We start from the raw sequence: 17,933 nt of genomic DNA on the forward strand, positions 1-17,933 counted from the left end.
GTGAAGGTGGGGTGCTCTCCGCCCCCCCCCCGCCCCCCCGGGATTCTAGTTGGGCAGATACCCCAACCCGGCATAGAGCAGAGCGATCCAGGTTCAGGTGGTGCGGATCGCCTCCTCTTTGTATGGGAGCAATGATACATCAGGCAGGGGAGAAAATTAACACTCTCCCCCCCCCTCCCGCCACTGAGAGAACAGGGGGTGGTTGGGGGGCAGTGCTGCTCTCCCATGTCCCCTGCCTATTTGGAAACCAAAGGACAGGTAATAATGTTGATTTATAAGCTTTGTTAAAAGATAGAAACACTAATACTTATGTTGCAATCAAGGCCTTTATTTAGTGGCAGCTGAATTTTTTATTTTGTCAGCCTTCTATGCCAATGGCCCACCTCTTGTCGTAAAATTCTAAAATTGGCCTACGGGTAGATCTAATTGAGTATCACTGCTCTAGAGGTTAATTTTTTAGATAATCTAGTGATTTTGTCGTTCATTTATTCCTTTATCTTTCTTGAACAGCTGTTGAGAATTATGCACACATACACTTATTTAATGTGATATCTATACATTTAAAATATAATACAATTTTGTTGTATTATTTTTCTCTCTATATATATATAAGATTTTTTTTTATAGCTTTGGCAAACCTCTGTGAGGCATAAGACTATATTTAGAAAACACAATGTAATTTATTGTATTGATTTGCAGACATGTCTTTAAAATTCTATTTAATTTTTCAAGAAAACAATACAAATATCCTTCAAATTTTACTTCATTTATCACTATTGTGTAATATATGTAAAGTAATTTTTGCATTAAATCTTTGACCATTTTTTCAGCCATTCTGAAAACACTGGAGGTGTGCTAGATTTCCATTTTCAGAGAATTAGATGTTTTGCCACTAACAGAGACGTCAGTCTCCATTTTCTTGCTTTTCACAGGGAAACTGTTCTTCTACCAATTCCAGTAGAGAGATTTTTGCAGAGGAACAGATCTTTGTGTTCAGAACTGTGAAGAGACCTTTGGATATATTGCACCAATATTTCCTGTAATTTGTGGTATCTCCAGCATTTGCTCTGGTTAGGAAAAACAGCTTTTCTGTAGGCACTCTGGTATCAGGTAAAATCTTTTAAAGACTATGTTGTATAGAAATCATAAAGATGATGAGCTGGACATATTTCTGATATTCCGCCATATCTTTTCCCAATATTCTTTTGCAAATAATATATATATAAATCAACATTCTTTATCATAAATATTAAGCCATAGGTATATGTAACCTGAAAGATGCCCTTATTATCATCAGCAGACATCTCAAAAAATCCTCTAATGGAGGCATTTTCCCATTATCTAATAATAGCAGCTGTTATATAACTACTTGTGGTAATCTATAAAAAATGCCATTTATTTCTTTTTCTTTTGGTAAGAAATGGAAGGAACCTAATGCATCAGTAGAAATTAAATCTTTTCCCATATGGATTTGTTTTTGTATCCAAATGTTTTTAATGTTTGTCTGTACTGTGAATTAAACACTTGAGTTTTCCCATGTGGGACTGAATATTGAATTTGAAACGTGACAGTAGAAATTCGCCTCAACTTGTACTTAATAAAAGGATACTGGTAAGTGTACCGAGATCTAGTAATGTCTGCAATGCACCAAAGGTGGTAGCTAAGGGCATGAACCAAAGCTCACGGAAATCTTCCATTCATTTACTGACCAAATGGACTATTATTCAGACTCTTAATAATTTTCTGTATTGAGCTATGATGGCTATAAGATCCTGGGTTAGTGTAGATCAGTTTTGTCCGCTAAAGTTAATAGAACTATGATGATTTACATCAGTGAGGAACTGGCCTATACACACACAAAGTCTTATCTGGGATAGCACAGAAACACTTAAAAAGGTAAGGTGAGCAAGAACAGATGATTCAGGAGACTGCTATCAGGATCCTAATTGATTGGGCTATAGCTAACTGGTTGAAATTCAGATCAGATAAGTAAGTAATGCGATTTGGTCCTATCTGACAGTTTTTATGTGGCTCGTGTGAAATGAACTGGTAGTTCCACTCAGTTCCTATTGCACAGTGCCTGTCATAAAAAATCTGTCTTCAAATTAGCACGCATTGGTAGGTTCAGCAAAGAGAATGATCCACTTTTTCTAGCCCACCAGTGGTCCCCACAAACAAGGATGAGGTCGCTTCCTATACAGTGCCAGAACTTCAATCTCTTGGGCTGCCAATAGAGCACCTTCCACGTGCAGTGGTTCACTTAAAATAATTAAAAAGAAGAGATAAAATGAAGTGGTTAGAAGAACATTACGTATTTTTAATAGTAGTGGTCACATACTGTATATCCTGTAACGCCTATGATGAACATACACTGAAATGCCTCTCTTTCCCCCTTCAGGAAACACTTTAGCTATTAGTACCTTCTTTGCATTTCATTTATGTGGCGGTCAAATTAATAAATATTAAACAGACCTAGTTTACTGCACAATCTTACAAATGAGGCCAACACTTCAAAGACAATGGTTTCTTTGGTTGTCGTTCCTGTCCACTGACATCTAAAAATTATATGCTAATAGCCTGACATCATCCTGATGGAAAGCTTTCAAAAACTTCATTCAAATCTGTTTAAAAAAAAAGTGTGTTCTATTATAATATTTTCTGTATTGTGGTAGCTGGTAGCACCAATAAGCATCAAATGAGACTGGGGTCCAATGTACTAAGGACTGTAGAACTTACAGTCTAATGAGACAACATACACACAAAATGGGAGGATGGAAGTATTATCCCAATTTTACAGATGGGAAATGACCCTCAGAGATATTGAGCATTGGCAACTCCCAATGTGAGACTTGCTAAATGAATTTCAAGTACTTAGCACCTCTCAGGATCAGGAACCTAGTGGAATAACAAGGACAGTAGTTTTGTCATGGAAAGTTGTGGAAGAGTAATGGCAACAATATGGAAATCATGGCAGAAGTTATTAAAAGTAGTAAACATGGGGCCTGGTCCAGCAAACCCTTTGTGCACAGAACTCCCATTGAAGCCACACCTGTAATTCTGGGTACCTCATTACAAGCAAGGTAAATGGACTGATTTTCAGAGATGAGGATCTTCAAAATCTATCTATTTGTATGGCCATCATCATCATCACCATATCAAAATGCCTCGCAATCATTAATGGATTTTATCCTCACAACACCACTCTGAAGTGGGAAGGTATAAAAGACGGTTACTTACCTTCTGTAACTGTTGTTCTTCGAGATGTGTTGTTCACGTCCATTCCACATTAGGTGTGCGCGCGCCGCGTGCACGAATCGTCGGAACTTTTTTCCCTCAGCGGCTCCCGTCGGGCCCGCAGGGTCCCCTTCCCGCCAGAGCGGCGCCCCGCCCTCGCGTATATATATCCCTGCAGGCCCGACCCTCCCTCAGTTCCTTCTTGCCGGTGACTCCGACAGAGGGGAAGGAGGGTGGGAAGTGGAATGGACGTGAACAACACATCTCGAAGAACAACAGTTACAGAAGGTAAGTAACCGTCTTTTCTTCTTCGAGTGCTTGTTCACGTCCATTCCACATTAGGTGACTCGCAAGCTTACCGTTGGAGGAGGGTAGGAGTCAAGGAATAATTGATTGCAGCACCGCCTTGCCGACCACTGCATCATCTCTAGTCTGATGGTGGATCGCGTAGTGTGCTGTGAAGGTATGCACCGACGACCAGGTGGCTGCCTTGCAGATCTCCTGGAGCGGGACCTGTGCCAAGAAGGCCGTCGAGGACGCCTGGGCTCTAGTGGAGTGAGCCCTGATCTGAGGAGCAGGCGTGTTGGCGAGCTCGTAGCATGTACGTATGCAGTGCACTATCCACGCCGACAGGCGTTGCGTAGAAATCGGTTGGCCCTTCATGCGCTCCGCAATGGCCACGAACAGCTGAGACGACTTACGGAAAGGTCGGGTACGGTCCAGATAAAAGGCCAATGCCCGCCGAACATCCAGGGTGTGCAGGCTGCGCTGGCTCGGGTCCGTATGGGGCTTAGGGAAGAATACTGGTAAACAAATGTCCTGCCCCATGTGAAAATTCGAAACCACCTTCGGGAGGAATCTAGGGTGAGGCCTAAGCTGCACCTTGTCTTTGTAGAAGATGGTATAAGGGGGCTCCGAGGTGAGGGCCCTCAACTCGGACACTCTTCTAGCCGAGGTAATGGCCACAAGGAACGCGACCTTCCACGAAAGGTGCGTGAGGGAGCAAGCGGCCAGGGGTTCAAAGGGGGGCCCCATAAGTTTTGTGAGAACCAGATTGAGGTTCCACAGGGGAATAGGAGGGCGTGAGTAGGGAAACACCCGCTCCAGACCCTTGAGGAAACGGACCACCGTGGGGTTGGAGAATACGGATCTGCCCGATTCTCCAGGGTGGAACGCCGAAATGGCGGCCAGATGCACCTTAATAGAAGCGGGGGCGAGGCCTTGACGCTTGAGGTGCAGCAAGTAGTCGAGGATCAGAGGTATCGAGGCCTGTAAAGGCTGCGAGTGGTGAGGCGCACACCACAAGGAGAAGCGCTTCCACTTCGCCAGGTAGGCTGCCCTCGTGGAGGGTTTCCTACTACCAAGTAGGATTTGCTGAACCTCGTGGGAACACCTGTGCTCCACCCCACTTAGCCAGAGAGTAGCCATGCCGTGAGATGTAGCGCTGACAGGTTCGGGTGGAGTAGGTGACCTCGATCCTGAGTGATGAGGTCGTGATGTAGGGGAAGGGCCACCGGAGAGGTCACGGAGAGTTCCACCAGAGTTGTGAACCAGTGTTGGCGTGGCCACGCCGGGGCGATTAGGATAACCGTCGCCCTGTCCCTGCGGACCTTCAGGAGGACCTTGTGAATGAGTGGGAACGGGGGAAAGGCGTACTTCAGGCTCCCGCCCCATGGGATAGCAAAGGCGTCTGCCACTGAGCCTGGGCTGTGACCCTGAAACGAGCAGAATTGCGGGCACTGACTGTTGTCTTTGCTGGCAAATAAATCTACCTGGGGAAACCCCCACCTCAGGAAAATGGACCGGAGGACGTCCCGTCTCAGCCGCCACTCGTGCCTGAGGTAGGACCGACTGAGACGGTCCGCCAGCCCGTTCTGTACCCCGGGAAGATACGCCGCCCGAAGTTGTACTGAATGGGCTATGCAGAAGTCCCAGAGGAGGAGAGCCTCGCGGCAGAGGGGAGAGGACCGGGACCCGCCCTGCTTGTTTATGTAAAACATCGCGGTAGTGTTGTCTGTCAGAACTGACACGCTGTGTCCTTTTATGGTGGCGTGAAAGGTCTGGCAGGCGAGGCGAACCGCTCTCAGCTCCTTTAGGTTGATGTGGAGCAGCCGCTCCTCCCTGGACCACAAGCCCTGAGTGCGCTGGTCCCCTAGGTGCGCACCCCAACCCAGGTCCGACGCGTCTGTCACTAGCGTCAGAGTCGGTTGTGGGGCGGTGAATGGGACCCCTGCGCAAACCTGCTGCTGGTTGAGCCACCAACTGAGGGCATCCGATACCCGAGCCGGGACTGTGACGACCATGTCCAAGGGGTCTCTGTTGGGGCGATATGTCTGAGCCAACCATAGCTGCAGCGGTCGGAGCCGGAGACGGGCGAACCCGACTACGTGCGTGCACGCTGCCATGTGACCCAGGAGTTGCAGGCAACATCTGGCTGTGGTCGTCGGGAATCGTTGAACGGAGGTTACGGCCTCCTTGATAGCCAGGAATCGGGATACGGGAAGACTTGCCCGTGCCTCTACCGAGTCCAGGGTTGCCCCTATGAAATCCAGCCTCTGTGTGGGGATTAGCGATGACTTGGGCACATTGACCAACAGCCCGAGTTCGCGGAATACTTGCAATGCCAGCGTCACATGGGCGCGGACCTCTGCCTCCGACCGGCCCGCCAGGAGCCAATCGTCCAGGTACGGGTAGACGCGCATCCGTCTTTTTCGAAGAAAGGCGGCTACCACCGACATGCATTTCGTGAAGACACGCGGGGCTGTTGCAAGGCCGAAGGGCAAGACCGTGAACTGGAAATGGCGCTGTTGGACCGTGAAGCGTAGGAAACGCCGATGAGCTCGGCGAATGGCAATGTGAAAATAAGCGTCTTTCATATCGAGGGCAGCGTACCAATCCCCCGGATCCAGGGAAGGGATGATGGTACCAAGGGAGACCATACGGAACCGTGGCTTCTGCAAGTACTGGTTCAACTTGCGGAGATCCAGGATAGGACGGAGGCCCCCTTTGGCTTTGGGGATGAGGAAGTATCTGGAATAGAACCCTCTTCCTCTGAAGTCCAGAGGAACCTCCTCCACCGCCCCCGCCTCGAGGAGGGTTTGTACCTCCTGTATGAGGAGTTGCTCGTGAGAGGGGTCCCTGAAGAGGGACGGGGGCGGTGGGTGGGAGGGAGGGGGCGAGGAGAACTGGAGGGTGTAACCTGATTCCACCGTGCGCAGGACCCAGCGGTCTGATGTTATATGAGACCAGGCACGGGAAAAATGGGACAGGCGGTCCCTGAAACCTAGGGGTGGATCCGGAGACGGGATGGGTACGCTGTCCTCGATCGCAGCTTCAAAATCCTTGTTTATTTCCCGGCTGCGTCTTGTTTTGGCCCTGGTTTTGGCCTTGGCTAGGCGTATTGTTGCGCCTACGTCTATTGTCCCTGCCCCGTCTACGGTATGGTTCCTGACGAGGGCGAGGATGATACTGCCTTTGAGGAGGTTGGGGCTTGAACGGCTTCCTCTGTGTCACAGGGGTGTGCATCCCCAAGGACTTAAGGGTAGCCCGAGAGTCCTTGAGGCTGTGTAGCCTGGCGTCAGTCTGCTCTGAGAAAAGACCCGTACCCTCAAACGGCAAGTCTTGGAGGGTATTTTGCACCTCCGGGGGAAGGCCCGAGGATTGCAGCCATGCAGAACGTCTCATCACTACGCCCGACGCAATTGTTCTAGCGGCTGCGTCGGCAGAGTCAAGTGAGGTCTGTAACGACGTTTTGGCTACCGCCTTCCCCTCGTCCACTAGCGCCGCGAACTCAGGTTGTGAACCCTGAGGCAAGGCGTCTTTAAACTTGGACACCGAAGCCCATGAGTTAAAGTTATGTCTATTTAGGATCGCTTGCTGATTAGCTATCCTCAATTGGAGGCCCCCGGACGAATAGACCTTCCTGCCAAAAAGGTCTAGTCGTTTTGCCTCCTTGGCCTTGGGTGCCGGGGCCTGTTGGCCATGTCTTTCCCGTTCGTTAACCGCCGAGACGACCAGCGAACATGGGGCCGGGTGGGAGAAGAGAAAGTCGAACCCTTTGGACGGGGCGAAGTACTTCCGTTCTACGCCTTTTGCGGTTGGCGCGGAGGAGGCTGGCGTTTGCCATACGGTCTTATAGTTTGCCTGGACCGTTTTTATAAGCGGGAGCGCGATCCTGGAGGGACCCTCTGGGCTCAGAATGTCCACCATCGGATCCTCCTGCTCAACCGTCTCCTCTGCTTGTAGACCCAAATTAAGGGCCACCCGGCGGAGCAAGTCCTGGTGAGCCCGGTGGTCAATAGGGGGAGGGCCGGATACTGTTGTGCCCGCCACGGCCTCGTCCGGCGAGGAGGAGGAGGTCATGGCTTTCTGAGCTTCCTCGTCCTCCTGTATCTCCTCCTCGGTGGGGCGTCCCTCCGGGGTGCGCCCCCTGTCCCGAGTCAGGGACGGTGCCGAGCTCGGTGCCGAGTCCGCCCTCTCTGCATCCGGTGGCCTGGAGACCGTGGCCTCCGCACGGGAGGTAGGGCGGCACCGTGGGGAGCGGGACCGGTCTCCTGAGGGACCCGACCTCGAAGTCCTGGATGGAGGGCCTTGCTGATGATAGGCCCACGGTGTCCAGAATGGCCACTGCCCAGGATGGTTCCAATGTGGTTGCCAAGAGGCCTCGTGTTCTCTAGCGGCATGCCCTCTACGGCCATATCTGGAAAGGCCCGAGTCCTCTTCCGACGCTAGGGACGGTGACCTAGAGGGCCATGGCGGTGCCGTGGGGCGGTGCCGGTCCGGTGTCGGGGAGCGGTGCCGTCTGGACCGGGACCGTGAGTACCGGCGTGCCGATCTGGACCGGGAACGGTACCGTTGACCGCGGGACCGGGAGCGGCTGCGGGAGGGTGGTCTTGGAAGTCTCGCCATCGAAGCGTCCCGGCGCCTGCTCGAGCCGGGTTGCTGAGGCGGTGCCACGCTCGCATCGGGCCCTGACTGATTCGCGGCCCGTTGTGCGGCGGGAAGCCGGGAGTCCACCGAGGCGGAGCTCGACCGGGACCGGCGCCGTGAACGGTGCCGAGATGGCGACCGCGACGGGCGCATCATCGCCGGTTTGCCCTTGGATGGCAGCCGCGGCGGAATGTCTGCAGCGCGGAGTGTGCTTTCGGAGGACAATTCGATGAGGTCCTTTGCCGCCTCAAATGTGTCCGGGGTGGAGGGCTGCTCCAACAGTTCCTCCAGCCCATCCTCCGCACTCGACGCGCTCGTCCCGGGGCTCGACGGGCCCTTCGGCGCCGGAGCCACTGGTGCCGGGATCTGTACCGGGGCCGTTACGGCCTTGGCCGCACTTGCGGGCTTCGCCGGTGCCGCCTTCTTATGAGGGGAGCGTCCCCGGGTCTTAGGCTGGCCCTTTGCCTTGGCCGGCGACGAAGATCGGTGCCGGGCATGTTCCCGCCTTGGCGGTGCCGCGGGCTTAGTCTGTGCCGCCGGTGTCGGGTCGCGGACCGATGCCGGGGCGCTCCGCACCGAAGCGGACGGTGCCGCGGAAGAGGAGGGCTGTAATGCCGCCTCCATGAGGAGCTGTCTAAGGCGAAATTCCCTCTCTTTCTTGGTTCTGGGCTTGAAGGCCTTACAAATTTTACAGCGCTCCTTTTGGTGAGCTTCCCCGAGGCAACGGAGACACGACTCGTGCGGGTCGCTCACTGGCATAGGCCTGCGGCACGCGGCACACGCCTTAAAGCCTTGGGCGTGCGGCATGCCCCGCCGCCCAGGGCCGGTGCCGGGGTTGACCAAACCCCTATCACCAAGTGATTTTGGTCCTTAGAAGAACTAAACAACTACTTAACACTAAAACTCTTAACTGTAATTATGAACTGCTAACTACTGCTAATGGCTATGCTAAGGGACACTCTCAGGCGAGAGACAGAGTTGTTCCAACGTCGCCACGGGCGGTAAGAAGGAACTGAGGGAGGGTCGGGCCTGCAGGGATATATATACGCGAGGGCGGGGCGCCGCTCTGGCGGGAAGGGGACCCTGCGGGCCCGACGGGAGCCGCTGAGGGAAAAAAGTTCCGACGATTCGTGCACGCGGCGCGCGCACACCTAATGTGGAATGGACGTGAACAAGCACTCGAAGAAGAATCTCCATTTTCCAGATGGAGAACTGAGTCACAGGGCAGACTAAGTGTTTGTCCAAAGTCACACAGGAACTCTGTAGCCAAGCTGGGAACTGAACTCTGGTTTCATGAGTTCCAGTTCAGAGTCCCACCCATTAGAACACCCTTCCTATCCCACTGAATTCCACAGTACTGTGACTCAGCATATATGAAAAATCAGACCACTAAACGAACCTGAGAAAGGAAGCAAAAATTATCAAAAACCTGGGGAGACTGGCATTGAGTAAAGACTAAAAGAACTAACAATTTAGTGGGGGTGGGGATATCATAACAATCCACAAATACTTGAAGGGAGAGGGATTATTAGTGAAAAAAGTGGTATTACTAAGAATAACCAAGATTTTTTTTTTAAAGAAAGGGAGAATGTATGCTCAATATCTGGGATACTACAACTTGCTGAGTGCCTTCAACACAGAAGTTAATGGGCAGTTAAAAGCACTCAGCACTTTGTAGGATGGTATCTTAAATGACCCAATATTAGAATTCATTTCTTTCTCTGATTTCTAAGAATCTGTAACCATCTGAGTATTTTCCCTTAAGTATATCCAATCAGAACTTTTCTGCAGTATCTAACATGAGTGTAACTAAATTGAAAAAATTACAAAGGTTGAAACAAGTCAGAGACAAATTAAAATACCAGAGTATTAGTATACAGTAAAGACAATAACTCCTTTGATCTCAGGAATTGATTGTAGAAGTCCAGGGGACACTTTATGTCTAATGTTCTAAAAGGGACATCAGCAGTATGTTGCCCTATTATTCAGCAAATTAAGACTACTTACTGTCAGTCATTCAGGAACATCAATTACACTACTAGGTTGGCTGGGAAATACTGAAATTTAAATTACTGAGTGGGAAACAGTATGCCAATAAAAGCTCACAGTATGCCTATAAAAAGAAACATAATTTATGGTAGGGTTTTTTTTTTAATGCTGATTTAAGATTAGAAATTAAAATATCTGAAGTATTGCTCAGTTGCTCATATCCTTAGTATCTAGGAAATAAGAATATCTGTTGATTAAACCGGATTAAAAGAGGAATGTGTTTCCCCAACAGACTGGCTAATTCAAATTTATTTATTTATTTATTTTTATTTTGGTCTAAAATAAACTCCACACAAAGGGACAAGAATCCAAAGCTCTGGGTGCCCTTGACATACATTTAAAAACAGAATATTATAGAAATAGCAAAACAAAAATTATTTCCAGCTAATCCATATGCTATAATGAGCACCACTTATTTTTTTAAAAATAGAGATGATGACATCCTGGACAGGTATTTCTTTTTTAGACTAGTTAAATGGGAAGAAGAGCAAAGCGCTTCCAGAGGTGATCAAATAAGATAAATTTTGACTTAAGGTGCCATCTTGCTACCACAAAAAGCCTTTTAAGAGAATAACACGGCTGAGGTTAAACATAACAAATAGGAGAGAACGGAACAAACAAACGGTTTTAAGATGAATTTATTAATGTGATGAATTATTCTATGGTGTGTATGTGTGGGAGGCAAGTGAGGGTGACATGACAGTCAAACAAATCTGAAGATCTTCGCACTAAAAGGGTAAGGTGCTGAGAGATGCCTGCAAGGCACTGAGAATCCTCAGCTCCCATCCCAAGAAGTCCTTGGTATCATTCAGGATCAAATGCTAGGTGAGTTTTGGATGACCAATTAAGGGTAGCACTCAATACCTGCTGGTTTTAGAAGGAAAGCTGGTAATGCTAGCATGTGCCCTGATTCAGGAAAACTCTTAAGCACATATTTTTCTTGAAGTATGTGCTTAAATCCCATTGACTTCAATGGAAGTTAAGCACCTGCTTATATGCTGGCATGAATAGGAATGCTTTCTTGAACTGAAGCCTGAAAGATAAATCTCCAAAACATTATTTACTTTGTACTGATTCAATCTAAGAATTAAAATAAAAATAAACATAAATTACTTGTTCATCTGATAAGTGAGGGCTTTTTAGTTGTTGACACAGAATTTTGTGTTCACATATTTAAGAAATATGGTGTTATGGCATTTGGATAAGAAAAATGTTCACATATTTAAGAAATATGGTGTTATGACATTTGGATAGCTCGAAAGATTCATAGTAGGCTATACAGTGCTCTCTCTATATTCTTAGATTGCTAGTTCCAATCCAGCTCAAGTAACTAGTGGCTACAAATTGAGAAATGCTCATTGTCCTATGTGGAATGAGTCTGGTTCACTTACCAATGGACAGCTGTCTACATCACAAAAACCACCACAACTCGCACTAGTTGTCACACTAGATAGTAGTCATAACTGAGAATGAGTCTGGAGATTGAGCTTGTCGTTTACCCCAACAGATGGGATTTCCAGGCTAGGTTAAGGTATACTGGCAGGTCATGATTGGGGGAAGTTTGCACTGCTACTGCTTCTTTGCTGTACTTGTTTTGAGGATAGATGACTTTAAGTCTCCGATTCTGCCAATCTGGCATATTTCATAAATACTAAATGGTGATCAGATATTATGATGATTGGGGCCACATAAATTTCTAAATAGATCAGATAAATCACATACACACAATGTACCTCTGTGAAATGTCTCTAGTCTAATTCCCCCTGACATTCAGGCTAGAAAAAAAGCACAGGCATTCAGTATAGGGAGTAAAGGTCAATTTCTGTATAAACACATTATATGCATATGCTCTTTGGATACCAGTGAATACTATTCTCTCTTGTACCAATACTTTTTATGCTATACACATACAATTCAAATTCAGGTTAAATGCTATCTTTCCTTAAATGGATTATTTCATTTTTTAAAAGTGATCAGAATTAAATATTACCTTCAATTTACTTATTTCTTTTAAAGCTTCATTTCTTTCTTTTTTAAGTCTTTCCACATCATCCATTTCCAAAGAATCACAGGATACAAGCTGTATGTATTAAAATATGAAAAAGGGGAAAATTAATAGAAACTAATATTTGGTTAAATGCATCTATCACAATGCTTGATCTCTTTAACAACAGAGTCTTGTTAAAAGAAAATCACAGGTAGAATTGATAAAGAACTTTTTTTAGCTCTTAAAAATTAATGAAAATGCAATTTGTTTCTCCAAAATATTGTAGGTTTTCAGCAAACAAATATGAAAACTTTCAGTTTGAAAAAAAAAAAAAAAAATGTTGGTTTAAACTAATTTTTAACTGACATTTTCTGACCAGCTCTAGTCACAGGTTTTCCAGCAATGAAAAAAGAACATGTTTTGCTAAAATGGATTAACAAAAATTATCCACAAAAATTTCCGAGAAAACAGTGCCAATAAATCTGACTACCTACCCCCTTCTATTTGATCTCAGATAAGGAATAAATTACATTCAGTATTTCTAGCCCATCGGGGTTCTATGTAGGCCTTCATTGTTAAAAATTACCTTTAAAATAAAGTGATTTCCGAGTGCAATAGAGGTCCAAATCACTGTGCCACATAATTGTTTATTACTCACACTGCTGGAAGCAATCAGCAGTCCTGTCAATAAAATACTGTTATCCACTCATCCCAATTCACAACATATTTATGTGAATTGCTTCCTGCAAACTAGGTTGCTTTAACAAGGCTTCTTAGGAACTAGGTTACTTTAAAGAAAACCATGATATGAAACTCTTTCAAAAATTTGTCCAAGAATTGGAACAGTTTTAAGTAAATTAACCTTTGTTAACTTATTCTTCACAATAGATAAATACTACTGAGCTCCAGCAGATACTTTACCTGTGAATCTAATAAATTGGCAATTTCACTGGCACCAAATGTTATAGGTCTTTGGCCACCACCTGCTTCATCCAACTGCAAACAGAACAGATTTCTTGCAACCTGAACAAAATCTAAAACAGAGTTTAGTTACTGTAGTCTGTGGCACCAATTTTATAGGAGTCAGTTTGTTTTTCCCTAGTTTAAAACTGTTTGCAACTACTATTAAAAATGAATGCAATGCTTGTGTAAGGTGCTGGTCTGACAGCCTAAATTATGGAGTAGCAGTAGCCTCTCCATATTCACTGTTGAGCTCCCATTTAAGTATGAATTTTCAACTCCTCCATTAACTTCCTGAAAGATGAAACAATCTACCTGCAATTTTGACTGCAGCTTCTTATCTCAGCACAGAGTTCTTTTGAGGAAGTTTGTAAAAAAAATCAGAAAATGGAGTTTTAAAAACATATGCTGAGGTCTTGGTATGTGACTGAACTGCAATTGGGAAAGTTTTGTTGGGGAGGGAGAAAAAGGTGATGTAAACCACACCTCTGCTGTTCCCAATTCTAGAGATGGTTTATGCTTGGAAGGTCCCTGGCGTAAATTAGAGCAGCCTATACTCATACTATACCAGCAAAGGATCGCCTCTGGAGTAGACTGATCCTTTAGGGGCCAGATATACTGACTCTACAGGAAAAGAGGAAATCTTTGTACCACTCTGAGTTTTACCTTTTTCTATGTAAGCTCCCAAACCCCTGATGGGGTACTGCACATATTGTGTTGCATGTTTTTTGGCCAGCTGCCTACCTAGGATGGAGCTGAAACACAAAAGTCACTGCAGTATCAATGACCTTTGTCTGAGCTACCTGTTTAGCCAGAATGGAAAACAGAGTTCACTGCTGCAATGGCTACTGGAGGCTAGAGGGATGTAGCTCAGCTCTGTCCAAACCATACCAACAACTGAGATGACACCATATAAAACTTCCAGAGATTTAGGAACATACAGGAAGTCAAAGAAAAGTTGGTCTGTCAAACTCAGAACTTGTACGGTTTTTGGATGGCTAAGGGGGGGGGGGGGAACGGGACTTTCACAATAGAGAAAAATTCAGCACAAAAACATCTTTTTTGTTGTTTTCACCAATATAGTAAAAAACATGAATTTTCACCATCACAAATATCAAGCCTCTCACAGTGAGTGACTGATACTATCAATTTGATGAGCTCACCCGCCTCTGCTAGAATTAGCTTTGGTCAGAAGCTACATCATGTTGAATGGGGCAGGGGAAGGTCTCCATGTGGAGTCTCTCATTGTAGCCTTCAGCCCTACTGCTCTCAGTTCTCATGAGCTAAACAAAATAGGCAGGGTAAATGCATGGACAACTTCTGAGCTATCTAGTTGCTGGTAGCAAGTGACATTAATTATAAGTGACACCACTCTCTCCAAATCTTAACTGGAAAATCTTAACCAGGATGAGGAAGCCAGGAACTTGCTACTATTTTCTCGACTTGTGTATTAGTTTCGGTCCCATGGATTGGACAAATATTAAATAAATAAGATACTAGAAATTCTACAATTCAGTTGCTGAGATCAAGAATTAGAAAGAAACTAATTTTGTTTTAGGTTATTCAAGAGATCATTTTATAGAACAGCTGGATGACATAGAATGGAGACCTGACACACAATTCCTTTGATTTATTATGCAATTTAAAAATAAAGAAATGTATACCTATATTTTTATTTATTGATTTGAATTTAAGAACTTTAATTTTTAAGAAATTTAGAGAAGAAAAATGGTTAACTTCTAAGGTTTGCGATGCCTAAATTAGTAGCAGCTAAAATGACACTGCATGCTTCAATCTCATGACTATTTCTTAGGAAACTATTATACAAGAAATATTGTTTAGAATTAAGTAGTTTGCGAAAATGAATTTGCTATAAAATAGATACTTTGTGCTTTTATTTTTGAAAGAAAGCAGTGATTTCTTAAATACGAAAAACATTTTCATTTAAAAAAAACCCTCAGACTTAATAATAATACCCTATTTTCAAGGCAAAGTTGAAAATTCATTAGTATAAGTGAGAGCACAGTGCACTTAAGGGCTAGTGAGCTAAAACTGATCTTCATAAAGGAGAAATCTGACTTCCATTACAGATGGCTAGTTCCAGAATTGCAAGTTCATTGTTAAATAGTAAAATCACAATCTCGCCTCATCACGGAGAATTGTTTTTATGATAGTAATAACTCACATTGATGGGAAGGTTATTATAACTGAAAATATATAAGCTGATATTATAAGCTCTCTGCTTCTATGTTACATTATTTTCCAGGGCACTCTACAAATGGTTACCTCCAAAAGACACTGTTCCTTTAGAATCTTTCTGTAGTTGGTGCCTTAGGACTCGCTGCTGTTCGTCTGTGGGCTGAATCCCAAGATAATTTAGTGCCTAGAAGACAAAAAGTTGTTTTTTTTTTAAAATGGGGATTAGAGATCTCTGCCTCAAATGGGGAAAAAAGCCTTTTCATTATAGCTCTCCTTCACTAACAAGTTGTGTCTTGTGTGGTCACTATTTCTTAAACCTCCTCAAAGACAGATAAATAAGAAAAATGACAGAATGGGCTCTGGTGACTCACCGGGGTAGCTATCTTTATTAATATGTACCACTTGTGGCTCAGTACAATTTTTCCATGATCATCATATTTTCCTCAGAAAACATTAAGGTTAGGACTATCACCACGTTTATATTATTGTCATCACCATATTATATGAGTGTCGATTTACAAAACTATCAGAAGCTACCTGAGGCTGAAGAAACTTTGACTATACTAGGCCAATGAAGGAAAACGGGCATCAGTTGCCACACTTATGCCCATGGTTCCACACAATATCCCTATTTTGACTCACTCGGACCTTCAGCACAAAGAATTATTTCATATCAAGTTTCAGCATTTGCTTTCACTCACAGATTTTGTATTTATTTAATTTTTTGTCAAGGTAAATTAAAATTGGTGCTAGTATTTTTGAGTCACAGGGAATTATTAGTTTGTGTACCTCAAATAGGTTTTATAAGACTGAGTTTAAAAAAAGAAGTAAATAACCCAGCACACATTACACAGCATACAAGATAATGCTGATATATATAACTGGTAATGGTTTCTTTATAGTCCTAATGGAAGTAGGGAGGACTAAACATAATGGAGTGGTAGAGTACACCTGAAAATTGCATATAAATATAATAATTTGCAAAACAAACCATTCAATGGCATGTAAACAACCTACAAATGCTGTATCAAAGACAAATTATGCAATAAAGAGCCAAATATTAATGTAAATTAAGTTATATGCAGAAGTAGTTAACTGAAGCAAAAAGACATACTGGTTTCAAACAGAAAATGAGTGACTATTTTTTCAAGATAGAAATATAATCAAAGTTAAATCCTTTAGATTGTACTGAAGCTTGGACTTCTAAATTAATGAATGATAAAAAAAATCTCATATTCTAAAGACATTTCTTCAAAATTTTTGAATATTGCACACAAAGATGTTTATTGTCATAAATCATCATTAAATGGACAGCCCATTGCTCATACCTGTTTTCCTTTGTTATTAAAATGGCTGAGATAAAGTAAATACCATGGAAATAGTTTCTGGATAGTAGCACAAGACAATAATTTATGACAAAGGCAAAATGCTCAAGAAAAAAACCTGCTGGTTAAAGCCTGGCCCAACAAAGCACACAAGAACATGCGTACTTTAAACATGTGAGCAATCCTACTGCATATAAAGGGACTTTGTGTGCTTAAAGTCAAATACGCACATAAGTGCTCTGGCTGGACTGAGGAGGACCAAAGTGGAACTTTCAAATGACAGCATGCCCGCCGTTTTTCTCAGACCACCTGCCTTGGGACTGTCTCAGATTTTCCTCTCTCAGGGCAGCTCCGTTTTTAAATGCCCCCACCTACTCTGTGTGTGCATGGGTTCAATTTCTATATTGCTTGATAATTTCTTTGTTTCAGAACCCATGTATGAAGTCGTCCTTTTGCCTCAGACTGTTTGACAGCTGCTTCCTTGTTTGGTAGGTAGACCCATTCTGTCTCAATGGCTTGTAATCCCTTGTCTGATGACTGTCTCCCCCTATAGGTGAGAGTGTTGAAACCATCTGAAACTCTTCTAGTAGTGGAAGTCTATCACACCATTTTAGCATGCCATCTAATTTGGGGCATATAATCAGATTTTGGGTTACAGGCCAATAATTATTACTGAGCACCTCCAGATTCATCACATGTTCATTTCTCCAGAATATTTTCAGATATGGAGGGATAAGGTAGAAGATGGATTAGGCATCTTTAAATGGGAGAGAGACTAAAACAGGGAGAGAGGTTGGTTGGAATGAGGAAGCCTCATGCACTTCATCCTTATAATCTGTTATCTCTCAACTTGATGCATACATTACAAGCTGTCAACTGGCCATCAATTTATATGGGCAACATGCAAGATGGCTCTCCACTTCAAAGGCCAAGGTACCAGATGTCTAGGCAGGTGCTTAACTTTAAGCATATCAATAGGACCTACTTATGCGCTTAATATTGACCTATCAACTTCAATTCTGCAGTGGTAGACACATGGACATGAGGACCCAAGAGATTTTCCCCCCTCATCTTTACCATGTATTATTAGCTAGATGATTTTAATGGTCTCCTGGCTGATCACCTGAAGACAGTTTTCACTGTATAGCTACATTTCCTCCAACTCACAATTAGATCCTCTTGCTCCAATGACCTGAGTATTATTTAAGGTAAAGTCATGCTAACAGCAGACTCCTCTACTGCAGTCGCTC

At 44.5% G+C, this 17,933-nt stretch overlaps 1 protein-coding gene across 1 annotated transcript in view; it reads right to left on the minus strand.

Moving 5' to 3' along the window:
• The window catches only part of STXBP4 (syntaxin binding protein 4), a 116,664-nt gene that overhangs the window by 77,825 nt on the left and 20,906 nt on the right, over positions 1-17,933 (minus strand). The window contains exons 8-10 of the mRNA XM_026654605.1: positions 15,446-15,542; positions 13,121-13,233; positions 12,203-12,292 (exon numbers count right to left, since the gene is read on the minus strand). Of these exons, the coding sequence (XP_026510390.1) occupies positions 12,203-12,292; positions 13,121-13,233; positions 15,446-15,542 (300 nt within the window). The remainder of the gene's footprint in view (positions 1-12,202; positions 12,293-13,120; positions 13,234-15,445; positions 15,543-17,933) is intronic.

This window comes from Terrapene carolina, unplaced genomic scaffold (genome assembly GCF_002925995.2).
Source record: "Terrapene carolina triunguis isolate 2854851 unplaced genomic scaffold, T_m_triunguis-2.0 Scaffold192, whole genome shotgun sequence".
Taxonomy (NCBI): domain Eukaryota; kingdom Metazoa; phylum Chordata; order Testudines; family Emydidae; genus Terrapene; species Terrapene triunguis.